This window comes from Dermacentor albipictus, unplaced genomic scaffold (assembly GCF_038994185.2).
Source record: "Dermacentor albipictus isolate Rhodes 1998 colony unplaced genomic scaffold, USDA_Dalb.pri_finalv2 scaffold_39, whole genome shotgun sequence".
Classification (NCBI taxonomy): Eukaryota; Metazoa; Arthropoda; class Arachnida; order Ixodida; family Ixodidae; genus Dermacentor; species Dermacentor albipictus.
Window position 1 is genome coordinate 1,092,959 of NW_027225593.1, and position 27,583 is coordinate 1,120,541.

The 27,583-nt window shown below is 46.5% G+C and overlaps 1 protein-coding gene across 3 annotated transcripts in view; it reads right to left on the reverse strand.

Annotated features, from left to right (window-relative positions):
- LOC139052842 (uncharacterized) overlaps window positions 1-6,900 on the reverse strand; it is a 136,101-nt gene extending 129,201 nt beyond the window's left edge. The window contains exon 1 of one of the 3 annotated variants that reach the window (XM_070529988.1): window positions 6,587-6,896. Coding sequence is in view for 1 of the 3 variants with exons in the window: in XM_070529989.1 (XP_070386090.1) it covers window positions 6,587-6,645 (59 nt within the window). In the remaining 2 variants the exon portion in view is untranslated. Of the gene's footprint in view, window positions 1-6,586 lie in introns of all 3 variants that reach the window. The other 2 variants (XM_070529989.1, XM_070529987.1) reach the window with 2 other exon arrangements.
- Between the last annotated feature and the right edge of the window lie 20,683 nt (window positions 6,901-27,583).

Below are 27,583 nucleotides of genomic sequence, written 5' to 3' on the forward strand. Positions count from 1 at the left end.
TATGCTCGCTTTTGCACTCTCGTTATCAACCGCTGCCAAACAATATGGCTGCAAGACCCTCATTGAGGTTTGCTGACATAAATTTTAAAGATTGGTTGCGAGTTCCCTACTCATATCCTTTAACTAGAACCCTGTGTTTGTGACGTCAAAAGCTATGCTGCCACTGTCGCTGAAATCTACGCTGTTTAGTCCGGGAAAACTGTCATATCTCCTTGTGTCGTCGGGAGGTATCACAAGCCATCAGCTTTCTGCGTTAGCGCCATGCACGTGTATTGCGTGTCCAGCACGCGTTCTGCGTGTTTACACTGTGGTGGTATAGGATCTCACGTCGCCGGCTCATCGTAACGTTACATGAGGTAAGAACGCGTTTAAGTTTCGGTACTTCATTTAAAGGGACCCTGAAACACTTTTGACGATTGTCTACAAACGTACTGTGTCCTTCTGATCATTAATTGACACATCTAAGTGCTCCGCGTAAAGCGTGTAATTTATTATAAGGTATTAAAAATGCACATCGCTGCCGATCGCAGCGCACTGCTCGGCGGAATTTTAAGCCGCCCCTACCCATATGACCGAAATCACCCATATGACGTCAGTGAGGCGAGCTATTCGATTGGCTGACCAGGGCGCGTGATCGATAATTTTTCCAACTTTATAGTAAACAAATGATCTTCGTAATAGTTGGAATGCTAGTTAACTTGTTTTTATAAAAAGAAAGTAGCATAAAGAGAATGCACAAGAAAAATTTTTCAGTACACTTTAGCACTTCCGGCAAACAGCAATGGTCGTCTACTTGTGTACAACGTACTCCATTTTGACGAGAGCTCCGCGGTCAGGGTTGGTCTCAGTCTTTTCGCGAGCACTATGATTCGACTTTGTTGCCTTGTGGACTGCCAACGTAGCGACTGGCAGTATGTCAAGCTGCGACATCGTGTCCCTCTGCAAGGCAGCGTACGAGCGAACTGGCTGCTGCGCATGGGACTGCTGCTATCCAATCGGCGCCAGGATTTGCGCGTTTGTGGCCGTCACTTTACACCGGAAGATTACTAACGCAATAGCGTTTCGCGAGTCCGGTATTAGGGCAAGCGCAAGCGCAAGGGGACAGGGCCTGGCCGCTTGACTGTGCCGTAACGGGATGAGCCATGAGATGAGCAGAAGGGCAAATGTGAATGGTCTGCATGGTGCAGCCACCTGGTGGCACAGAGCTCAACCATACACTGTAGCAGCAACGAAGTGTATTCTTCTTTGCTGCTGGTGTGTATTTTTCGCAGGAGTGTAATCATCAACACGTTGTTTTATAAATGCTTAAAATGTTTTACACTTGGTTAGAGCAATATTAGCGCTTTGTTTGGCTGGTTAAGCGCTGCGCCAACAAGTGTATGGACCGTGCAGACCGATCAGGCCGCCCACGTGCGTCTACGCTGAAGTTCGTTCATCAGCTTGAGTTTATGCCTCCAGTCATTTGCCGAAATGATCAGCTTGCCGGTGGTTACCGGAATACCAGACACGTTCGGCGCTACGACAGATTGCTCGCAACGCACGCTGCTTCGATAGCTCCGCTTGGGGTCGACGGCCTAGCGGCTAGCGGAGAGGTCTCGCGCGGGTGGGGACGGGCTCCAAAACAACCGGAAGTGGACGATGTGACGTCGCATCGTGACGTCGAACCAGTGAAGGCGGAGCTTAGCCCCGCTCGCTCGGCGAACGAGTTGAGGAGGAAAAGAATGGCTAGGGAGGTGGGTAACTTCTAATCGCTTGTAGCTCCATTAATACGTAACGCTTCATCTTAATTGTGGTGCGAATGTCCTACTTAAGCTGTACCGTACGCGTCTACAAAATTTGTCCGAACCGTTTCAGGGGCCCTTTAAGGGTTACTCAACATTATTGTTTGGTTTCTATTAAAATTGAACCGCCCTGCCGGTGACAGGACTGTCAATACCATTTTAAAGTGACAGTAGTCTTATCTGGTTTAAGAAACACCGGAGTTGCTAACGGACTACTCCGTACCGAGCGTCGGTCGCAAGCCTGGAGTGTTCGCTTGCTCCTTTACCTTAGCGACCTTCATTCCGAATGTTCTGACAGACGACTCCTCCAACGGTATCCAGCCTTCAGCAGATGCTAGAGCGTTTGTGGTGTCATTCTCCGTCACGAAGCTTATACAGCTGACCACGCACCGTAGCGACGTAATGTAATCTTCTTGTTACTCGTTACCACCCTCGCGACTCGTGAGCCACTGCAATGTGGAGTCAGCAGCAAGATGGCATCAACTGGGAGCCCGTTTATACCGACTGGGCCTCTGTCTGCCGGTCAAGCTCTAGACCGCTAGGCTCACGCTAACTCGACGGTTTTGGGTTCCCGTCTGTAACAACGAGGAATGATGCCAGAATGATCAGTGATGCCAGAACTCGCATATGCTGCTCCAAGATTGATGCGTTTAATGCTCCAAGATAGAGTATCGCAAATCGTTCCAACAGTCAACACAGACCAGTTAGTCTACAGCAATATCGGCTGTATTAAGCTACATAGGAAATAACGAGAACGACTAGCCACAACTTACTCGGGAGTTTCTTGGTGCACCTGCGGGTGTCGTCGCAATGGCCAAGGCAAAGCACGCTAGAGTGTGCCAGCCTGCAATACGACCCCAGTGGGTTGCCATAGGCAGGCGCAATGTGACCCTAAGTTCGTACATGCGCGATAACTTTACGTCCGAGAGGGTCAGCTTTCCCCTCGTACAAGCCAATGCAATGACCATCCACAAATCACAGGCCATGTACGACTAGGATAAGAGGCACCCTCTGCCGCTCTTGTACGTCGCACTATCGCGTGCCCAGCTGTTGAAGGCTTCTACCTAAAAATTGAGACAATGACTTTACATTTAAGCATCGCTGTGGTACCACGGATCGAACACTACGTGACGAGATGATTCTCCTAAAAAAGCGGAAATTATGCACTTGATCAGACGATCGACAGGCTCCAACGAGCCGCAAGAAACGGACACGTCTCAGTCGTGTCGTTCAATGTTCAGTCTACATGCCCCAGACATTGAAGAGAATTGCGCAATGCCGAAAACAGACATCATCGCCTTGTCGGAGACTTGCAGTGCTGATCCGCAACCGACTTCGAACGAGTGTTCTACTGGAAGCTTCAGTCTGTCAAGTGCGCCGGAGTGGCCACTTACGAAAACGAAATGACCGCCCGTCCGTCCATTGGGCCGAGAATGTTGTCCTGACCACCGGATTGCGAAGCCAGGTGTGCAATGGTTGACGGCGTTGCTGACGCATGCGTTCTGCAACTCAAGTGCGGGGACGTCGGCGCTGCAGTGGCCGCTGTTAACATCGGACTCTCGGCGACACAAAATGAAATCGAACGCTTCCTTCCGCACAACATTGCTCAATATGCACCCGGGGCATTGAATCCTGGTTGGGATAGCACTAGCGTAAATGCGACGCCGCCGGTGTTCATCGCGACTTGACCGTTGATTTGAGGTAACGCGAAAACCGCCGGCTACCAACGTTTATGCCAGAAGTCGTTCGCGTGCGTTTCGGGAGCTGCGACTACAACGCACTATCACCAACTTATTGAGGCATTTCCTTGTAGAAGGAAATACAGCAGATTTCTCATGCGAAATGAGTATGCCTCTGCTCATAAAAATATAATTAATTAGCATTAAGCCAGCTTGTAGATGTTAATGAACGGCTTGAGCACTCGAGTCAGATGCCCATATGCACAAGTCGCCTCCATATAGTGAATCATTCAAGGTAGCAGGCAAGAGATTCCAGTTCGTGCTAGACTAAGCGTCTGCAACTAGGGCGATTACGCAGGTTCTTGGTTATTATCATAGGTAGACGGCTATCATAGGTTCTATCACAGTACTAAGGCACGTAAGCGTAAAATCTAGGCTCGAGAACTTCGTATTACGGATTGACTTTTACTCTCCACATAGTTAAAAAATAAAGAAAAGAAATGAAGAGAACGAAAATTTTATGCATATCCCACGCAGTGTGGGAATCGATGTAAACGATGCATTCCGTGCTGGATGGTTTGATTGACGTTAATTAGCGCCGATGTTGATGACTAAAGCTTAATTTCTTCAATGTGTAGTCTAACACGAGACTGATGAGTTGGTATTAAACACTACCTTGCGTGCACCACTGCTGTTTGTCAGGTGCTGCTTGACACGTTGTTGTGCGCCCTATTTCATTACCTCTGACAGGTTTGAGCATAATCATTGCCTCGCATGGCACATCGCATTGTGGCAGGCGTATTAAACTTACATTGGATTATTGGACTGTACGTGCCAAAACCCCAATTTGATTATGAGGCACGCCGTATTGGGGACTGCGGGTTAATTTTGACACCGTGACGTTCGTTAACGTGTCCCAAAATGTAAGTGCACGTGCGTTTTCTATTCCCCCCCCCCCTCCGTCTGCCACGGTTGGGATCAAATCGACGGCCTCTAGCAATGCCATAGCCGAAAAGCTACGCCGGCGGCCACAGAAATGTAGATGTGACGGCTGACCGCTTCGCTAGTGGTGCTTGGACGTTGCATTGCGCATTAACGCGGCTCTGCTTCTGTACGCCCTGCGTAGTTTGTCGGCTTGACAAGTTTGCATGGTGTTTATTTTTCAGAAATAGTTTTCAGAAATAGCAGCTACGTATTGAACCGTACCTTGAGCAGGGAACCAGTTTGCGCGTGTTGGTAGTTTAATCATAAACTGGGATATATAACGCAAGAACGACACAAGGACGAAGCAGAAACACAGGACGAACCTAAGCTTGTCCACTTCCCTTGAAACCGAGGATATGCTTGCCTTCTCCTTACACCCTCTCCCCCCTCGCCTCCCTTGTATGGGAACTGCCACTTCTCTCTACAGTTCCATCTACGGCCCCTCTGGAATCGCACCTTATAGAAAGGGTAGCGCTGCAGCTGCAGTTCCTGCAATGCTTCTGAGGGGAGTCACGGATAACTACAGCTGTCAATAAGCTAATGTAGGGCTGGCGAGGGAGCTCCAGAGGGCATTGAGTACATTGGACGTGGTGCGGGAAAAACTACTTTTTAGCATCGCGTTTTTTCTGGAACTCGCTCCTGTAACATGTGCACACCCAGTGACCCACCCCCACCTCCTACGACACGGTGTGCTTCACTTTAAAACACTGCTGGCAATGCCCAGCGCTTCTATCCTCAAGTCGTGTGGCTTTCCCGCCTAACTTTAGAGCCAAATGTGGCCAACCGGGTTGCAAAAATCTTTCGCGGCCGCCATCTTGACCCGTGAAAATTCATGCAGAAAGGCAACCGCCCCATCGTCGCTGAAATGTCGCGAGTAATGGCTTCTGCATTTGCCTTAGCTGCACGCCAGGACCTGCTCGTAAAAGTACCACATCAAGCTGAACTATTGGAATCACAAGACCATGACAAAGCCGATAGAGGGACTAGAAAGGGGCCTATAGCAGTGGTATGCAGGCGTCTCCAGAAGCTGCGCGCAGGCGCAGACACTGTGCATTGCACCTATCAGTTGAAGCGAGGACTGGTTGCGACACTGGAGGGCGTAAATTCTTATAACGCAGAACAGCTGCTTTTGAAGCTTCTGACACAATAACCTGCATTCGTAAAGAACTTTCTCAAGCAGCTCACGTGAGACGTAAATGAGCTGCACAGACGGTGCTAAACAAATTCCCGCATAGCTACACACCATATGCCGTCAGTCTGTACTGTCAAAGGCGAGCGCATGCCTTGATAGCGGCGCCTAGCTTTCAGCAGTATGGTAAACTAATAGCAGGTGCAAGGCCACAGTTTAAATTTGCAAAGAATATTTTTATTTTTCATGTCGTCCTCACAAATCGCCATTTTCACGAGAAAGTATATACCTCGGTGTGATTATTTGACATGTCAAAGTGTGCAGGGAGATGCCGATATATGTAGTAAGTCACGTTTGGGTTAAGCATGCAAGACCTGGCATACAACGCTGCAGTTTTACCTTACTACGTTAAGGAACAACGACGTTCTTCGAACTTTCGGCCGTTTCCGTTCGCCAACGTTTAACCTCTCTCTCTCTCAACAACCAAAAAAGAAGCAAAGGCCTTGTGTACGATTTCTTATTAACAAGGTAAGCAGCTTACGCTGACGACTAGCTTCGTCATTTTCCAAACATTCATCCACGCTTGTTTCCGCGAGCGCTTAAAGAACGTTGTGAGAGACAATATAAACCTAAAATTACGGCAATGTTTAGTCTAACACGAGACTGATAAGTTGGTATTAAACGTTACCTTGCGTGCACTACTGCTGTTTGTGTAGTGCACAGAACACACAGGGAGAAGTGTTTGCTTGAGGCGTTCTTGTGCGCCATATTTCATAACCTCTGAGACGGTTGACCATAGGCATTGCCTCCCATGGCACATCGCATTGTGGCAAAAGTATTAAACCTGAATTGGTTTATGGGGCTTTACGTGCCAAAACCACAACAGGAGTATGAGGCACGCCGTAGCGGCAGACTCCGGGTTAATTTTGACACTGTAATACACTCATATCACCAGCCAGTAGGCGCTGGACTACTCAGAGTGGTTGTTCTACTACAGGTAACCTGGGACTCACCGCAAGGAACTGCTAGCACGAGGCTGTCCTTCAGTGGAAGCTTGAAAGCGGCGGAGCATCGGAAGCAGCCCTGCAGGTATACCCACTGCGCCATTAACCCCGGAGACTGGCCGCGACGAACCGCTATGTGCAAGGTGCCCTTCACCGAGGGTTTGCGAAAATCAACGCATCGACATAACCCGGAAGCTACCCACAGTGCATCAGCAAGAATAGAAAAGGAAGCGCTCGACATTCATCGTAGCATTTGGCAGCGGTGACAGCCAGTAGGCGCAGGACTAATCATAGTGGTTGTTCTACCACAGGTTGGTGCTGTTTCTCTGTCTGTTACAGACGCGTTTTATTATTTTTTTTTATGATTTGTCACCGCTGCCAACTTGCTGTGTCATTTTGCTTATTGTATTTCTTTTTGCACATTTTGCACTTTCTACACTTGGTGATGTCACAGAAGGAACGGGATGCGCGCTCTGACCTGCGCGAACTACGTTCCGATATGAAACAAATGAAAGAAGGACTTGAATCCACGGAAAAGCAATTTGAGACAATGAAGAAACAGTTAATGGAAGGGCGCACCGAGAGAGAAAGCTTAAGGAAGGAAAATGACAGGCTGAAGGCTAAATGCAGTGAAAATGAGTCAGTCATTGTAGAGCTGCAGAAGCGAATTGTTCAGGGTGAGCAGTACTCTCGCAGGTCGAATGTGGAAATAAAAGGGCTCGTTGAGAAGAAGAATGAAAACATCATTGATCTTGTAGGCCAGATTGGTGGTGTCGTTGGCAAACCCATTTCTGCTGGCGATATAGAAGTGTGCCACCGAGTGCCGACTCGTGAGCAGGGCTGGACGAACGTTATTGTTCAGTTCAAAAGCAAGCAGAAACGGGACCACGTCGTCGAGAAAGCCCGCAAGAGCCGCATTCGGAATCGTGACGTAGGAATCTCCAGCGAAGCCCAAATCTTCGTGAATGAGCATTTCTGTCCGTCACTGAAGCGGCTGTTTGCACAGGCAATCGCAAAAAAAAAACGGGAGAATCAGTGGCAGTTTGTGTGGACTAAGAATGGGAAGATTTTCGCGCACAAGACACAGTTCATGTGTCTTGGTGCCAGGTGGTGCCAAGTCAGGTGGTGCGCATTGAAACAGATTCTGACCTCGTGAAGATTGCGTAGGGTACTTATGCTTGTAATCTGTGTTACGTTTTCTTCTACACGCGATGCTGGATCAAGAGTTTTGTCTGCCATGTGAACTTAAACTTCCGGCGCAGTCGCAGGGCATTTTCACTGCCGTTCACCTTTCACTGCCATTCCGCCGCCACCAAGCTCGATGAGTTAAGCACATTCTTTAATGAATTCAACTTCATGTTCGATGTGATAATGTTGACTGAAATGTGGTATCACGAAGGAAGCGACATGTTAAATATGATTGAATACAATCATTATTTTATCAATCGAAGTGGTCGCCGTGTTGGCGGAGTGGAAATGCATGTAAAAAAACACAGGCTCTGCGACATAATCCCGGAATTTACGTGCATTACTGCCGACTATGAAGTGCTTTGCATAAAGAGCAATATGAAGATGTACGTGGCGTTTTACCACCCACCGTCTGGTGATATGAGTGTATTCCTGGAATTTATTGAGGAGATGTTAGAATACTCAACAATTCACCAGGATAACACTCTAATAGGTGGCGACTTTAACATAAACCTTCTCAAGGATAATTTTACCTCCCGGGAATTCCTTAACAAACTTTACGCTTGTGGCTACAAATACGTCATTACTACGTCAACACGCGCTACGACAAATTGCCAGTCCATACTAGACTTGTTTATCGTCAGCATAGACACTGATGTAAGCGCAGCTGGCATGATATGCGCCGGCGTAAGTGACCACTGTCCTGTCTTTGTTGCTTTTCCTAAATCTACTGAAAATGAAATAACTTGCAAGGATATCGTTAAACATAGATGTATGTCTAGCAGAAATATGACTTCATTCCGCATGCGTATGCTGAGGGAAGATTGGTCTTCTGTTTACGATAAGCTAGACCCAAATGAGAGCTATCGTGAATTTTTATCTATATTCACTAATCATTACAACACAAGTTTTTCTTACGTAAGCACCAAAGCTAACAGAAAAAGAAGAAAACCTTGGGTAGGGCGCGGGCATATCAAATTGATCAAGAAAAAAGGTCGCCTTTTTAAGAAGTTTTTGCGCACACGCGATATTAAGGAATTTGAGGCCATTAAAACTTACAGAAACAAACTAACTGCCGCGTTGAAAAAGGCAAAGGCCTCCTACTATAACCACATGTTTTCTGACATCTGTCGACGGCACCCAAACCAAGTTTGGAAAGCCATCAATCAGGCACTGAGCCGCAAAGCGGGTCAGAATACATTAATGGAAATAACCCTTAACGGGAACAAACTTTCCGGTGTGCACCTAGCCGAGCCCTTCAGTAAGCACTTTGCTAATGCGGTGCAACCACTGGGAAGCATTGCTCATACTAACAATAATTACCATAATACTGACACAATTTTTCTCGCACCTACAGATGAAGCAGAAATAGTATGCACATTTCTTTCTCTAAAAAAACAGTAAAGATGTCGATGTCGATGGATTTCAGGTAGAGGCGATTAAGCACGTAATTGACCTCCTTGCTCCTTGTTTAACCTATACGTGTTTAATCTAGTCTTTCAGTCTGGCTGTTTCCCAAATCTCATGAAAATCTCAAAAGTTTCTGTAATAGTTAAAGGTGGAGATAATAATGATGCTAATAATTACCGACCAATTTCTATAATTCTAGTATTCTCCAAGGGGTTAGAGAAAATAATATTCTGCCGCGTAAATAGCTTCTTCAACAAACACAATATACTTTCGGAGTATCAGCACGGTTTTCAACGTGGTAAATCTACACAGACTGTACTTTTAGCTCAAAAAGAACTGATAAATAATAACATCGAAGAAAGAAAGCTTACGTTGGGCGTTTTCATTAACTACAGCAAAGCCTTCGATACCCTAAACCATTACATTTTACTCGGGAAATTAAGTGCTTATGGGGTACGTGGTGTAGCTAATTGACTGTTTAGTTCGTATCTGTCTGAGAGAAAACAATGCGTCTCAATTGCTAACTGTTTTTCTTCTTCTGAAACCATTTCTTGTGGCGTACCTGAAGGAAGCATTTTAGGACCAATGCTCTTCAATATCTACATAAATGATATCGTTAAGATAAAGAATGACGCCTCATTCCTGCTCTATGCGGATTACAGTAGTATTTTTATTTCTGGACAAGATCCAGCTGAAATTGTTGCGAGAACTCTAAGTGTACTTTCAGGTGTGCTGCAATGGTCTACAGCTAATGGCCTACGAATAAATGCGACAAAAACAAAAGCTCTGTTTTTCAGATCCCGAGGCACTGAAGTCAAAACGTCAACCTATGATTAACGCTTGAGGGAATACCCGTCGAAATAGTGGAGAAACATAAAATTCTGGGCGTAACTTTTCCTGCTCATATGACATGGACGTGTCATATTGAATCACTGACTAAATCGTTATCGCATGCTGCTGGTGTTCTGTCACGATGTAGGCACTTTCTTCTAGAAAATGCTAAACTTCAGATTTATCATGCTGTTTTCTTCCCATATAAATTACTGCCTGTTAGTCTGGGGCACCACAACCCTTAGTAACATAAATACAATTCACCTATTGCAGAAAAGAGCACTTCGGTATATTGCAAACGTCCCGCGCAATAGTTCTACAGTTGCATTGTTTACCCGCTATAAAATATTCAGTGTGAAACGCATGTTCGATTTTAGTTTAATGTATGCTTATTTCTTTGCAAACGAACAATTCAAAGTTTTTTATTGAATATTCATCTAATATAAGCATGCATTACACTGATTCACGCACCCGCAGCACTGACCGGTGGCTTGTTCCTCGTTCCCGCACGAGCTATTTTTTGCAGTCTCTTAGATTCACACTGCCGTCCCTACTTAATAAATATGAAGAGAAAGACGCCAACTTTTCTACGTTTACAAAAAAAAAATAAATGCGTGAAACTCTTGTCTAATGTCTTTTGTACCGCCCGAACATGATCAAGTATGTTTCATCATTCCTTGTAACACGTTTATTTTCGTCAATTTATGATGTGTGTTCACGTGAACATTGAATACTTCAACTATAATGTACAACTGTTCTGGAGTGTTCCCTGTATATTGACATTATTTGTTTTATTGTTCCGATGTTGTATTTGCACAGCCTCTTCTTAATTTTTTTTGAACTGCATTTTTTACTTGATTATTGTAAATTTGTTTTTGAACGTATGAATCGTAATACCACTGTCATGTACGTGGGCCATTAGGTATTTTCAAGTGGTGTTACTACCGCTTTTCGCCTAAGGGACCCCCTACTGTCGTTGGAAAAAAAGATTTGATTGATTGATTGACCTTTAATGGGCCACTGAAGCGGTTCAGACAAATTTTGTAGACGTGTAGGGTACAGCTTAAGTAGAACATTCGCACCACAATTTAAGTTAAGCGTTTCGTGTTATTGGAGCTACAAGCGATTACAAGGTACCCTCCTCCCTAGCCATGCTGTTCCTCCTCAACTCGCTCACCGAGCCATCGCGGCTAAGCTCCGCCTTCACTGGTTTTTCGTCACGATGCGACGTCACATCTTGCATTTCCGGTAGCCGCTTGGCCGTCGATCCCAAGCGAGAGCTATTGAAGCAGCGTTCGTTGTGAGCATTCTGTCGCAGCGCCGAACGTGTCTGGTATTTTGTTAAGCACACACTAGCGGAACGTTTTGACGGAACGGTGGAAGCATAAACTCAAGCTGATGGAGGAACTGATGAACCGTAGATGTACGTCAGCTGCCTGATCGGTCTCCAAGGTCCAGCCACCCGTGGGCGCATAGCTTAACCAGCCAAAGAGCTGATATTGCTCTAGCCATTTGTAAAACATTTTAAACATTTACCAAAAAAATTTGTAAACAATTACACTCCTACGGAAAATTTACACCAGCAGCAAAGAAGAATACAGTTTGTTACTGCTACTGTGTCTGGTTCAGCTCTATGCAACAAGGTGGCTGCACCGTGCAGACCGTTCACATTTGCGTTTCTATTAATCCTCTGAAACGACACGAAAGCGTACTCGGCCAGGCCCTGTCCCCCTTGCACTTGCGTTTACCCTAATACCGGACTCGCGAAACGCTATTGCGTTAGCAATCTTCCGGTGTATTGTGACGGCCGCAATCGCGCAAATCCTGGCGCCGATCGGATAGCGGCAATCCGATGCATTGCAGTCAGTCGGCTCGTCTACTGGCTTACAGAGGGACATGGTGTCGCACCTTGACATATTGCCAGCAGCTACGTTTGCGGTCGAAACCGCAACAAAGTCGAATCATAGTGCTCGCGAAAACACAGACCGACAGTGACGGCGGAGTTCTCGTCAAAGACGGATCACGTTGTAACACAAGCAGACGACACTTTCTAACATTAACTAACATTCGAACTATTACGAACATCATTTGTTTACCATAAAGTAGGAAAAATTATCGATCACGCGCCCTAGTCAGCCAATCGGGTAGTCGCCCCGCTGACGTCATTGGGGTGATTCGCATCATATGGGTAAGGGTGGCTTAAAGTTCCTCCGCGCAGTGTGCTGCGATCGGCAGCGATGTGCATTTTTAAATCCTTATAATAAATTACACGCTTTACGCGGAGCACTTATATGCGTGAAATAATGATCAGAAGGACCTACTCTAACGACTCAGTACGTTTGTAGAACATTGTCAAAATCGTTTCAGGGTGCCTCGAACGTGTCCGAAAATCTAAGTGCACGTGCGTTTTCTATTTCGCCCCCATCGAAATGCGGCTGCCGCGGTTGAGATAAAATCCACGACCTCTAGAAATGCAATAGCAGCAAAGCTACACCGGTGGGCACAAAAATGTTCATTTAACTGTCCACTGCTTCGCTGCTGTTGCGTGGACGTTGCATTGCGCTTTAATTATGCGCCTCTGCTGCTGCGTGCCCTGCGTAGTTTGTCCGCTTGAGATATTTGTAAGGTGTTTATTTTACAGAAATAGCAGCAACATGCTGTACCATAAGCTTGAACCAAAGCTTATCCAGCTCGTATAGTAGTAGGGTTTGCTTGCCTTCCATCCGGATCTCAACTGCCTCTTGTCTTCCCTCCACACTACAGATCTATCTACGTCCCCTCTGGACTCGCACCTTAGTAGAAAAGGAAGCGCTGCAGCTTCTGAGGGGAGTCACGCATAATTACAGCTGTCAAGAGGCTAATGTAGCGATGGACAGGGAGCTCCAGAGGGCATTGTGCACATACGATACGGTAGGGGGAAAACTAGTTTTTATCATCGTGTTTTTTCGCCGACTCACACCTGTCATGTATGCACCCCCCCCCCCCTCCCACGACGCGGTGTGCTTCGCTTTAAAACACTGCTGTCAATGCCGCGTGCTCCTATTCTCAGGGCGTGTGGCTTTCTCACATAAGTTTAGATCAAATCTGGCCGTCTGTGTTGCAAAAGTATTTCGCGGCCGTCATCTTGACCCGTGAAAATTCATGCACAAAGCGGCCACCCCATCGTCGTTGCAATGTCGCGAGTAATGGCTTCTGTAATTGCCTTAGCTGCGCGCCAGGAGCAGTTCGTAAGAGCGTCACTGCAAGCTGAAATATTGCAAACATAATGGCATGACAAGTCCGATAGAGACACTACAAAGGGTTCTATAGCAGTGGTATGCAGGCGCAGACACTGTGCATCGCAGCTATCGTTTGCAGCGAGGACTTGTTGCGCCACTGTTGGGCGTAAATTCTTATAACGCAGAACAGCTGCTTTACCAGGTCCTGACATAGTAACCTGCATTCCTAAACAAATTTCTGAAGCAGCTCACGTGAGACGTAAATTATCGGCATATACAGTGATAAAAAAATTCCCGCATAGCTACAGACGATATGCCGTCAATCTGTACGGTCAACGGCGAGCGCATGCCTTCATAGTGGCGCCTAGCTTTCAGCAGTATAGTAAACTAATAGCAGGCGCAAGGAAAGTGTTGAAATTTGCATGTATATATATATATACATTTTTGCTTATCGTGTCGTCCCCACAAATATCCGTTTTTTCAAGAAATGACATACATCCGTCTGATTATTTTTTATATCATAGTGTTCAGAGGGACCCTGACATGTATAATAACGTATTTCTGAACGCGCCCACTGTATCTGGTGCCCAATGCAACTGAATTGTCTTTATATGTATGACAGCAAATATAGAGAGAGAATATGCCCCCTTCCTATAGTTCTACAGCAATGTAAATAAACACAACTATAATCCAGGTTTATCTCTTGGAGGTATGCCGAAATATTTCAGCGTTATCGAAGCATTGTCCCTATCTCAGCATCTATTAGGACAAAAGCGCCGCCATGAAAATACCGTTTTGAAATGCTTAGGCGAACCCTGCGCCTGCCCCGGCAGTAGTGACAATGTCGAGATAGTGTTAATGTTATTTTACGTGCGCCTCACTGACATCAACTACTGAGGACAAAAAGCGACCGCTTCGCAAATAGGGACCCGTGTTTTCAGCGGTCGTCATTGAAATGTCGTGCATGCGCACGCAAGATCTGACATGCAGCACTAGTTTTACCTTACTACGTTAAGGAGGAACGACGTTTTTTTTTATTTATTTAGCAACACTGTAAGCCTTGTACAGGCTCATACAGGAATGGGTCACAATCAAAACAACGAAACATTGTTGGTTAAAATAGAAGGCGCCAATTATTACAATTCAAAGATATAACATAACAAAACGACAGACCAAAGCAATTAGTACAAGGCATATAATACAGGGAAGTGGTAAGAGCTACGAACAATTCAGATGTGGCGGGAAACGGCCAAAACACAGTTGCGCAACACAACGTTGTAGCGAAGCAGTACATAATCGGAAACAGACCTAATCATAAAAATGTGCACGTATCTTGGTTGCAAATACTTCGATGGAGTCAACTTTTGCAATTGGTTCCGGCAGACGGTTCCAGGCTTCAATTGCGGATGGAAAAAATGAATATTTAAATGTGTTGCAGCGCGCAGAAAACTGCCTGATGCACTTACGGTGATTTGTTCTTTCTGAATGTCGGAAGGGTGGCCTAATGTACCTTGTTTTATCAATATTTATGTGCCCGTGATAAAGAAGGAAAGGAAACTTCAAGGCAGCGATACGCCATCCTGATATTAGAGTCGGGATATGTGCTTGTTCACGTAACGCAGTGACGCTGTCGTACGGAGAGTTTCTGGAATAAATGAAACGAAGTGCCACCCGCTGTATTCTATCAAGTTTATCAATGAGGTAAGACTGCTGCGGGAACCATACAATGCTGGCATACTCAAGTATTGGCTGAACGAGGGTTTTATACGCAGTTAATTTGACATCGGATGGTGCTGTTGCGAATTTCCGACGTAAGAAATTGAGCTGCTTCAATGCCTTTGCACATGTGATGTCAATATGAGTGTCCCATTTGAGCGAGCTTGAGAATGTCACACCCAAATATTTTACAGTATCTGATCTTATTATAGCCGTGCCTCTTATGTTGTAAGTGAACATGTTATGTACCTTTCTATGTGTAAAAGGGATGCATGCTGTTTTACTGATGTTAAACTTCATTCCCCACTTATCACACCAATTGGCAATGCTGTTTAGTGAGGTGTTTAGTTTAATTTGATCATCCACAGACCGAACAGTTGTGTAGACAACACAATCATGTGCAAAAAGACGTACGGTTACGTTAGGCTCAACACATGATGGGATGTCGTTGACATACACAAGAAAGAGCAATGGCCCCAGCACGGACCCCTGTGGCACACCAGAAACGACTTCACGGCTCTCCGACTCATTATTGTTTACCGATACATATTGTGATCTGAGTGCGAGGTAAGATGCTATCCACGCAACAGTGTTAGATGCAATTCCAATAAGTTTAAGTTTTTCGATCAGTTCACAGTGAGGCACGCGATCGAAGGCTTTGGAGAAATCGACGAATATGGCGTCTCCTTGTAGTCCGGAATTAGTTATCTCTGCAAAGTCATGCGAAATTTCCAATAGCTGTGTCACTGTAGAAAGGCCCTTCCTGAAGCCATGCTGTTTAGGGTATATCAGGTTATTGTTTTCTAAGTAACTAATAATGGATTTTTTAATAATGTGCTCCATTAATTTGCAACAACAGCTTGTTAAAGAAATTGGTCGGTATGTGTCTATGTGCAACCTATTGCCACCTTTGTGAATCGGGATTACTTTTGCGACGAGCCAGTCTGAAGGTAATGCAGCTGCTTGAAGAGACGCCGTAAAAATCCTGTCTAAGAACGGAGCCACTTGGGCAGCAAATCAATTTAGAAACGTCCGAGAGTTCGCCCAACTCTCTGCCGTTTCGGTTTGGCGACGAAATGCCTCTCTCAACAACCAAAGAAGAAGGAAAAGCCAGGTACATGAGTTCTCATTAACAATTCAAACCGCTTACATTGACGACTGGCTTCGTCATTTTCCAAACATTCGTCCACGCTTGTTGCGCGAGCGCTCAGAAAAACGTTGTAAAATATAATTTCAACCTAAAATTTGTTGCCGCAATATAATGCATCGACAAGACACGAGATATTGACTCACCTTATACGAGGGCCGGATGCTTCGAGTTGTGGTCCCGCACGGCTGCACGTGGCGTCGGTCCTGATAGGCGATGCGACCGCTCAAAAAATATCCACGCACTTCACTCCAGGGAAGCAAAAGCGAAATGGCAGAGAGGAACTCTTCCTTCGGTCTCGCGCTCTCTGGCCAGCCTGCTCCTACTGAGTCGACCGCGATTGTGGACGAGCGAGACTAAATTGCTTGCCGAAAAGAGAGGGACCACTTGTGGACGTTTTCAACAAGAAATTCTCGCGATCCATTGCAAATATATGTAATGATTCGAAAGAACGAGAAAATGAAGCTCCACTCTCCCCACCCCGTTCTTCTGAAGTGGTTGCCCTTGGTGCAGGCAAAGTACCACAAAACTGCCGAACCCTTCCGAGCTGAATAGTGCGAGGCCACCGACCTCCACGACGAATCCATTGGGAGAATTAGGAATTCCGGAGATCTGCTGACCCTTGCAGTTGGGCCCGGTTTTATGCTGCGCGGGCTTCTACTTCCTCGAAATAGGAAAGGGACATGGTTGACATCAGCACCTTACCTGCCCGTCCTGTCCACGACGGGACGCCCTAAGGGATATTAAGCGGAACCGACTCATTGTGTCTGAGAGAGTCGCCACAAGCCGACCCGTGTCGCAATCCACTTCTTTCATTTTCCTGCGCTGCCCCCTGCTGCATGTCGCTGAAAACTTTTTGGAAGGATCCCCGGGCTTTCGCCAGTTGGTTTGTGTACCTGCGCCCACGTTGAGTGCGCGTCGGTTGTGCGTTTCGTGGATCGCGAATCGTTATTCATGGCTTCTTCGGGACCGCATGTATTTCCTGGAAACCACGGCGCGCTCACCGACCGCTGGGTGCATAGACTTTCTCACTATAGCACCTAGAGGCAAATCTGGCGCCACCGTCTATGGGAGTTTCCTAAGGGTCTCTGTGTCGTCATGGGAATGACGGTGTGCGTGTCTGGGAGGCTTGTTTTGGCTGGTGTGCAATCTTAATGCAATCCTAATGTGAGATCTTCAAAAAATGTTTCCATTGACGTTTATTACATCTTCCAGTGACGTTTACTCGCCTTCCATTCATAATCAAGCGAAGAAAAGAAAGAACAGACGACGAACGGTTCAAACGCGAGCGCGAATCTTGTCGTCTCTCTCCCAACTTTAGCGGCCCGCTGACACTTTTTACATTGCATATAATTGCACATGCATTAACAAGATTTCATAGTTAAAGAAAACATGTTTTTGTGTAATAATAAAGATATAAGATATTTTTACTTGCTCTTTTAGTAAAAAAATTAATCATCGTGGCAGACGGTACTGTGCTTCCCTGGCTCTCTAAGAACGATGCCAATGTGAATTCACAATATACCGGCATTCCCATGCATACCACAGCGCAGCTAGAGTGTACTCTAGCGCAGGAGCGCCATATTTCCCTCTATAGGTAATACACTGAGAAACAATATGGCTGGGTGAGCAGGCCTGAGTGCGCTGTTCTGCAAGCAGTGCGGCCGGTAAAGGTACGACGAGTTCCGTTGGGTGATGCGACTGCCTTGGAATTTGTCGCTGAACTCAGCACTGCGACATCGCTTACTGTATTCTTTTTACGCAGTATTTAGACACTTCGCTTATTCAAGAAGGCTTCCAGGGCAACCTTCTGCGTCGGATTTATCTAAGCGGTGCACTTGTTTACATCGACATCTACATCCGCAGATCGTCGTTATCGTCCAATATTCTGGAAAAGGGGCATTGCTGATATGAAATAATGTCAAGACGTCGAAAAACATACATATCTCTGCCTATGTGCTATGTTGTTACAGCCTGCGACGTGTTAATATCAGCGGCCGAACCACTTAAGCAATGGCAGCTGCGATTCAGATGCATATATCACGGATGTTGGTTCAGCGCTGTATCGCCACTTGCCGCTGATTGTGTGCGCGTCATGCGGAGTCAATTGTAGGTGATTTCAAACCGCTAAGGCCAGAACTTCGCTATATAAGCAGTCTCGTTAGACCTAATGGCTTACAGTTCAGTTCAGGTAAACCGTTACAGGATGAACGATCTCGACAGCGCCAGGATTTGCCTTCGCTGAACACGATCGACATTGGCTCAAACTTCGTGACCACGGCTTGATAAGGTTGAAGATTGTGCATTTAAACTTGGTTGACGTTTTTAGCCCTCACTAACCTATGATCACCACATTTTGCAATACCTGTTACTCGAACATCCTGCACTATGCTGGGATTGGCAGAATGTATGAAATCAATTTCGTTTCTTGTTTAACCATTAGGGCTTTTCCAGGTCCATTTTCTGTTGCTACGTTTCCTGAAAAAAAGTGTTCATTATTCTCAGCTTAATCCTTTCTGCGAATTCTACCAGCATCTCACCTCTAGCATGTCTAGAATCGACACCGTAGTTGCCAATTGCCTGTTCATCCGCCTGCCTTTTGCACATTTTTGCATCGAAGTCCCCCGTTACTACAGGATACCACGTTTGCGCTTTTCTCATCGCTAATTCAACATCTTCATAAAACCTATTTACTTTTTCATCGTCCCGACTGGACGTTGGAGCGTAGATTTGTACTATCTTTATTCTATACCTTTTATAGACCGTTTTTCTTCATGGGAGGAGGAGGAAACAACTGTATGTCATAGTAGGGGAAGGGGGAGCTTGGTTGGGGCCCAGGGGGCCGCAGCTGTCGCCGTCCATTCCGCCAGCCTGAACTTTGATTCTTGGTCGACACTTCTCAGCGCTTTCTCCCATTCCTTAGGTGAGGGGGCTAGCCGCAGGAGCTCTTGTGGGGACGGATGGTGGTCGCATCCCCATAAAATGTGACCCTGTCCAGCCTGTGCTAAGCCGCAAGAAGTACATGTTGAGACACTGTCATCCTTCAGGATGGCCGCTAGTCTGCTGGGGCTGAGCACACTGCGCGTTTGAGCTCGGCGCAGGGTCATGACCTGTTTTCTGTTTAGGCCGCCGCATGGACGCGGGTAAATCTGTCGTTCCTCTCTTTGCCGACGGAGGCGATCTCCGTAACTTAGTGAAAGGTTTTCAGGGTTTTGTGGAGGAGGCTGCCCCTCGGCCCGGTTAGTAGTTGCGCGGGCTGTGAGGTGGGCAGCTTCGTTACCGGTGTTTCCCTCGTGGCTAGGGAGCCAGAGAAGCGTTACGCTTATTCCCAGCCTCTGTAGTCTTTCTGCCGCGGTTTGGCTTACTTGGCCCGATCTGAAGCTTATGATCGCTGACATTGAGTCCGACACTATGAAGAGCGTCCCTGCGACTGCTGTCGCACTAGCAATGGCTGCCTCTTCCGCTTCCAGGATAGACCTTGCTGCGATTTCCTCGGTTCGGAGGATCCGCCCCGTTCCGTCCACAGCCGCTATCACATATGTGCCGTTCCGCACAGGCGAGGCGTCCACATATGCGGCCGGTTTGTCTGCTAGAGTCTTCTGAAGAGATTCCGCGCGCGCGCGTCGGCATTCCTTGCTGTGTTCTCCCATGTTCTTCGGGAGTGGTGGAATGACCAGTCGGTTCCTAATGTCTCTCGGAATTTTCACTCTCTTGGTGGTTCCTGTGTGTGGGGGGGGGGGGGGGGAGATTCAGGAGTTGTAGGATCTCATGCCCTTGGTGTGTGCATGACAGCCTCCACCACTGCGCCACTCTCTACGCTTCCACGTAGCAGCCCGATTCTCTGGTGAGAGGTGCTCGCCAGTCTCTTCATAGTTTCTTTGCACGAGTTTTTTTCCTCTAGGAAGAGCCCCAGTACTCTGATGGTGACGACCTGGGGTACTACTTTTTTATTGACTGCTATGGGGAACCAGCGCTGGAGTTTTCACTACACCTACAGCGCCACCCTGGCGGTCAGAACGTTCACAACTCAGTCGCTCCCGCGGACGAAAATTGCTGCTGGTAGTGGCGTTGCGTGCCCTGAAAGTCTAAGTAAAACAAAAGGATGCCGACGATACTGTTGCGTATACAAGTGCCGCAACTACGTCGGGATGAGAAAGGATGTATCCTTCTGCGTCTTTCCATCTAAACCCTACGAACAAGAACGGAGGCGGCGTTGGATCCAAGCAGTCAGGCGAGCGCAGCAAGTTCCTGTCTTGTCGCCCTTTCAAGCGGTGTCGGGCTGGTTTCTAAATCGAATTTCGCGTGTGTGCTTGGTTTATTCGACAGTGAAGACGGTCAGCCGTGGCAGCCAGTACCAAACAGCAGAATGACTGCAGTCGGCATTTCGTCGGAAACAAAATGAGCAATAGCATGTGCCACCATCCGGCATATATGTACCAACCAGTTTTCCTTCGCAATACCACCGCCAAGCCCCTTCCAACGCCACCGCACGAAGCGAACGATACGAAAAGTAAATATTATCCATTCATTGCCAAGAATTATGTGGGAGGGAAGCTGCCTTGTAATACGCGTTGTGTGCGCATACTGCCGGCGCACGCGCGACTAAGCCACCTATGTGTTATTTAAAATGCGCATGCGGATGAGGACTCGGCGCTGAGATGCATCCGGTAAGTTTTTGTAATTATTGCTAAATGTAGCCAGCGTTGTTACGGATCCAGCAGCGGAGCACTCAAACCTTTGCTTGCGCGAGTCAGCTGATGCGATAAAGCTTTCATCGCCATTGACTGCTGTGGCGAAGTAACATCTGAATTTTTTATGTCTAGCCAGAGAAATATTGAAAGTCTTAAGGCCAACTAATACTTCCGAAACCATACCGCAGCACAACCGGAGCCATAGCTGCTAGATTTGCGAGGCAGGCTGCCCCGCACGCATGGCAACGGCATACGCGCAACCATAAAGAAACACACGTGCTCGCCGCGACACACTGTGAAAAATATATAGAGCTTAAAAAGCTTCCTTCGTCATTTTTTCACTTGATGGCGCTAGCTTCTTTACGAAAACTGTCCACTTGATGCGGCGCGAAAACGGAAACATACGAACTATAATACGGCCGCGCACATGTGTGTCGTCTGGTCGAGCGGCAGGGATATGCCGCGTTTCGTCGCCAGGGCGGCGTGCAACGCACTCTTTTCGACGCGCCGCCTATCCAGCGCTGGTTCCCCATGGCGTCCGCCATTCACGTGACTAACGCCGTAGTAGCCGCCGTGGTTGTCTCCATTCTTCGGAGCGGTGAGCGAGGAGGACATCGACGCACCCTTGCAGCCACCGGATAACAGCCATCCCTCCCTCGCCTGACCCCCGTGCTTCGCGCGCATCAGGAGAGGGCAGGCTTCCGGCTAGCGTTCCTCGCTGGCGCACGCGAGGTTCTGATTTGAACCGCGATCGCCTGCTCACCCTCGAACGCTTTCGTTCCCACATATACATCATACGGCGCTAGGCGATGGTTTTGTCGCCCTTGGACTACGGACCCTCACGGCTACGGCAGTTATGCGCCTGGAGTGCCCATATAATTGTTGTCGCAATAAAACGCTTGAAGGCCGCAACCGCGAAAAGACGTTGGCCTTTGAGCGCGCATTCTCGCCTCGTGCCCCACCGCGCGCTCGACGGCCTCAGGTTGGCGTGGGCTCGCCAGTGCTGTCTTCCTTCGCCGAGCAAGACGCTTCGTGTGCGCATTCCCTCCTTCCCTTCCTCCTCGCCGTGGCAGTCGCCGGCGGGGTCTATGCGTGCGTCGGCCTTTGCGTCTGCTGCGACAGTGGCGGTTGGAAAACCTTAAAGGGCAACTCTGGCGATTTCTCGGTGTCCACTGATATTAATAAAAGCTCCAATATACGCTCGATTTTGCACTCTGGTTATCGACCTGTGCCAAACTGTAGTGCTGCAAGATATTTAGGTGTGCTGAAAATGAATTTTAATTGTTTGTTGCGAGTTCTCTACTTACGTCTTTTTACTAGCCACCCTGTGTTTCCGACATCAGAGACTACGCCGCCACTGTTGTTGAAATGCTGCCTGAAATCGACGCTGTCTAGTGCGGAAGAACTGCAAAATCTACTTGTGTCATCAAGAGATATCATCAGCCATAAGTGCCCGTTCTTTGTCGTTACCGCCAAGTGTTTTGCGTGTCTAGCACGCGTTTACACTGTGCCATGCGTGTTTACACTGGGTTAGTGCAGGATGTCGCGTCATCGACTCATCGTGACGTTCCACAAGGCAGACAACCCTTTCGGTTTGGGTATCTCATTTAAGGTTTACTTAATATTATTGTTCAATTTGTATGCAAATTGCACCACCCTACCGGTGACAGGACGGTCAATACCGTTTGAAAATGACAACTGTGTTATCCGGTTTTAAAAACAGCGGAGTGGTCCTTTATAAGGCTAAAAATATTCCGACGTAGCGTGAGCGCGCGCACAGGTTACGTCACGTTGACGAGAACAACCTGCGTCTACTCTGCGACCGATGGTTCGACGCACTGGTGCCGCCAGCGTAACCTGACGCGACCAACGCGCCCGGCACGACGATCGCGCCATCAGTGGCACGAGCGCGTCTCTGTGACCACGTGACGAGCACATTCCGGCACGCACCAGAACTGTGGAGCAACCACTTGCAGTAGTTTGCTTGCCTCATTAGTCACGTGGCGCCGCATTCCGCGGCAGTTCTTGTCGCCGTAGCGCTGTCACATTTACCGTAATGGTGCCAACAAAAGCGGAGCCGCTTACTGAAGAAGAACGGAAACCCAGGAACGCAGAGTATCGGTGTGAACACAGGTTACGCCAGAAACAAATGAACGGCGTTGCGCAGACCGGGTGACTACAGCAACACGCTGCCAAACTCAAGCAACAACGAGAACCACGCCATGCCGATGTTCCAGGCTAAGCTGCATGCATTTGCTTCATTTCCTACGTCTCCCTCATCAGTTCACCACACGTCCACATCCGCTGTGGGCTCTCCATAACACGAGTGAACATTGCTTCTACACTCGCCTCTCCTGCGTCTTCTCGTGCAGGGTGTCACTCAACAGTTCGGTGTTGAAACCACGCTTCTCCCTTTCGCGATTCTCTCGCGGTCGTTCTCGCGACTGTACTAAGCGCACCAGCGCACGACCACGCAACACCACGACGTTACTAGATAGATAGATAGATAGATAGATAGATAGATAGATAGATAGATAGATAGATAGATAGATAGATAGATAGATAGATAGATAGATAGATAGATAGATAGATAGATAGATAGATAGATAGATAGATAGATAGATAGATAGATAGATAGATAGATAGATAGATAGATAGATAGATAGATAGATAGATAGATAGATAGATAGATAGATAGATAGATAGATAGATAGATAGATAGATAGATAGTACTTTTATTCATGTCAATTCTCGTACACCAAAAATGAGGCCTACCAAAGCCTCACTAAGGGCTTGAGTGGCAGCGCCTGGCAGACAGCGAACATTAGCAAAACAAAGGAAAATTGAGATGTTGCAACGAACTCGACAAACAAACAAAACAAAACAAAAGAAAAATTTAACAAGTCAGAGAGACAGATATAGAAACATACCTATTACAACAGCAAAAGGATGACAGTAATGCGACATTAAGACAGTAACACTCGATTAAATCATTATGGAGCAGGAAGTAATGCGGAGACATACCGCAAAATTTTTTTCAGGGTGTATTTTGTTCTCATGCGGAATACACTAGGTGGCATACTATTGAAACAGGCAGGCACATAATATTGACGTGTGCGCTTTCCGTATCGGGTTGAGGAGCGAGGAATGCAGTAACGGTATTTTGGTCTTAAATCACGTGAAGGAACATATGGAATGGTGAACTGACTGTACCAGAAATGTTTAAGCACAATAGTTTCTGTTAATAAAGCGTTAAAATTTGGAAGCTTTAATCTTCTAAAAATATCAATGTTATTACCAATGGGCAGGTCGTAGGCAATATTCTTTAAAAGTAAACGTAGAAGCGAATTCACCCTGCGCTGCCAGCGAACCGTGCAGTGACCATAAACATTGATTCCATATCTAAGCACACTATAGACTAGAGCGTGTGTAATGCATTTACGGACAGAAAAAGGCATAAAATATCTAATATTATACAGGACACAAGATACAGCGCGAAGTCTTTGACAAACAAAAGCAAGGTGCGAGTTCCAAGACAGATCAGTGTCGAAGATCAGGCCAAGATATTTGACCGAATGCGCATATTTTACTGGTACACAGTTACAATGAGAACAGGAGGAAGTGTGTCAATAAACAGGCTGACTCAACTCAATTTTTTTAAAGGGTTATGAAAACATACAAGTTGCGTTTTAGAAGTATTAACATTGATAAGGTTAGACTTAAACCAGTCCATGGCTTTAATAGCTGCCATCTGTAATGCTTTAACAGCATCAGTGTATTTCTTTGCGCGCGCAACAATGACAGTGTCGGCAGCATACTGGAACATTGAAACAGGCACATTGTTAGCAAGATCATTAACGTATAGATTCAATAACAAAGGACTCAATATAGAACCTTGAGGGACTCCGGAAGTAATTACCGTGAATTCGCTATGGAATCTTGAAATCGACACATATTGGCGCCTATCTTGTAAAAAGTTAGTAAGTAAGTGTAGAAACGAACCTCGAAATCCCAGTGTAGAAAGCTTATCAAGCAGAAGAGCGTGGCAGATGCTATCGAAGGCTTTGCTTACGTCAAGAAAAAGAAAGCATACGACTTCATTCTTATCAAAAGCTGAATTTAGTGTGTCAGAGAATTCTTCAAGAAGATCTGTTAAAACTACGAAATGCGTACGCATCATTCAGATAAGTACCGGAGCTGATTCTACACTTACATATTTTTTTGCCTCCAGTGTAAAACGAAGCAACACTACCATACAGCGTTGGCCTCAGTCTATGAACGTTTTAAAAGTAACGGCGTGTCTTATTGTTCAGCTATAGCGTTCATTCCACTGGGCCGGTATTCATTGCGCCAGCCTCATAAGCAGGGGTACACGCATCTAGACCGCGTAGATGAAGCGGATAGCAAAGCTACCAGGAATCTAGTAAGATCGCAATAAGCGACGCTATAACCTAAAGCTATTGCAAACGTTTCCATTCAAATTGTGCAGTCAGCCTTCCACCATTGGTCAAAGTCATTTTCGGGCCACCCGCACGTCACCTGTCGGTCACGCGACGTCACAAAACCGCGATAGCTCCCCATCTGATATGACAAGCGCACGCTAATGATGGGTGATTACACCGAACGAATGAAAAATCATAATTTCTTATTCGACGCCATTTTGCCGTTAGCCGTCTGCTATTGGGCAAACGCTTTGGCGCAGCGTCCACTTTGCCTGTCTGCCACGCAACGTCATAAAACCACGAAAGCTGACCGCGTTAAAGTTGCATTAGTATGCAGAAGAAAACTGAATTTGCTTTCTGAATAGCCGGAGAATGCCTCGTTCCGAAAGGAATAAAAGATGGCTGCTCGCCGAGCGCTCAGGCACTGGCTACTTGCACCTTTCGGAGAGCATGGATTTATTTCCGCATAATAAATCTTTTTTCCTGATAGTATAACATTATTGAGACTTTCGCTACGTATACGGCATCGCATTGCCAAGTGTTTGTTGAGTATCTGTTTTAGCGGCATTTCTAACTTATTGTCCAATCCTAGCCTTCCGTTACACGCCACCGCGATTTTCGACCAGCCACCTAGCTCAAGACAAGTAAGATGAATCGGACCAATCGCGGACTCCAGCGCCCTTACGTGGTTATCTATATTCACTGCGCTGGCTTGGTCCCTTCGAAGCCCTCGCTGCTTGAGCATACTCCTCGCTTCTTGACAGCCAATTAGATAAAAAAAAACCGCCCAATGCAGGCAATGTTATTAGTTTTGAAAACAAAAGAAAAATAGCTCCTATATACAAACTTTAGATTGGCCTTTTCTGACAACGCTGCAGGTCACTGCCTGATGCTTACGTCATTGGTTACGTAAATTTTACGTCAGGAGATAGGAATAAAAGCAAATTGGAATAGTTGCACGCTATAGGACCCAAGGTTGCCAACATGCCTAAGCAAGTGCGACCTCGTGTATCAGCCTCCAAATTACGCCGACATTTGTTTAGTGGTAGCTAACCAAACTCTGATGCGTGTTTGTGCTTGTTGCTTAAATTTTATGATATCTTTATTTAACCATGAAAGGCTTAAAATGGCTTCAGCGCAATTATTTTGGTGGCAACATTTTTTATTCTTGGCCGAAATCGCTCTTTCTGGTCCCACCAGAAAAGTAGAGTATGCCTATGCCTGAAATTTGTTAGCGGCTCACTTTGCGCGCGGTATGCTGGTACACTGCAAAGAAATTTAAAAAAAGTACTTGGGCGAATATTAAAGCGAAGTCTTCTTTGATTAATGTCGCGGCTTTTCGCATGAGCTCTTGGTTTCTCTTCTCAAATGTGAAAGATGTTGGCTCCACGAAAGGAGCATTTAGGACAGTGATTGTTCACTGATCGAATGATCAAAACGCGAGAGAGCTTGTTTTTCGTACTCGAACAAGAAACCATGCACACAGAATCACGCTACTTATAATTTCGTCCTATACGTGCTTCCAAATGACACAGACATGTTTGACGGAGATATTGCTCATCATTCTTACCGGCAGATGTGATTCTCCTAACATTCAAATATTTTGCCTTCCCGATTGTTCGCTTACTCTGTATATGCTAACAAATGCTGCGCCATATGCCGCAGTGCTTAGATTTAGGCGCACGTTAAAGAAACCCAGGAGGCCCAAATTATTCCCGAGTCCCGTACTACGGCGTGCCCCTTAATCAGATCGTGTTTTTGGCACGTGAAACCGCCTAATTCAAATTGATTTTATTTTCTTGAAGGTTTGTTATGGTGGTTAAACAATTTAAGGGTCACCCGCCGTGGTTGCTCAATGGCTATGGGGTTGGGCTGCTGAGCACGAGGTCGCGGGACCGAATCCCGGCCACAGCGGCCGCATTTCAATGGGGGCGAAATGCGAAAACGCCGGTGCACTTAGATTTAGGTGCACGTTAAAGAACCCCAGGTGGTCGAAATTCCCGGAGTCTTCCACTACAGCGTGCTGCATAATCAGAAAGTGGTTTTGGCACGGTAAATCCCAATATTCATTAATTCTATTTAAGGGTCAGTAGGAATGTGTCCACTAACGGGCCCTATTCCAGAATTCACACATGCAATGTAGAATTCCTATATGTATTTCTTCTATTACGTTAAAATTGTGCTTAAATAATACACGCTGAGAGAACCTAAACACATTCTTTATTTCATTCGTAGAAGCACTTTATTTTCTGCTCTATGAGTAGCTCCGCTAAAATCTCTCGGGCTTACTTCTCGCTTCTGCTGGCCGAAAGATATGTATTCGCAAGTGCTGTCGCGGTTAAATTGCATAAACAGTGTCATAC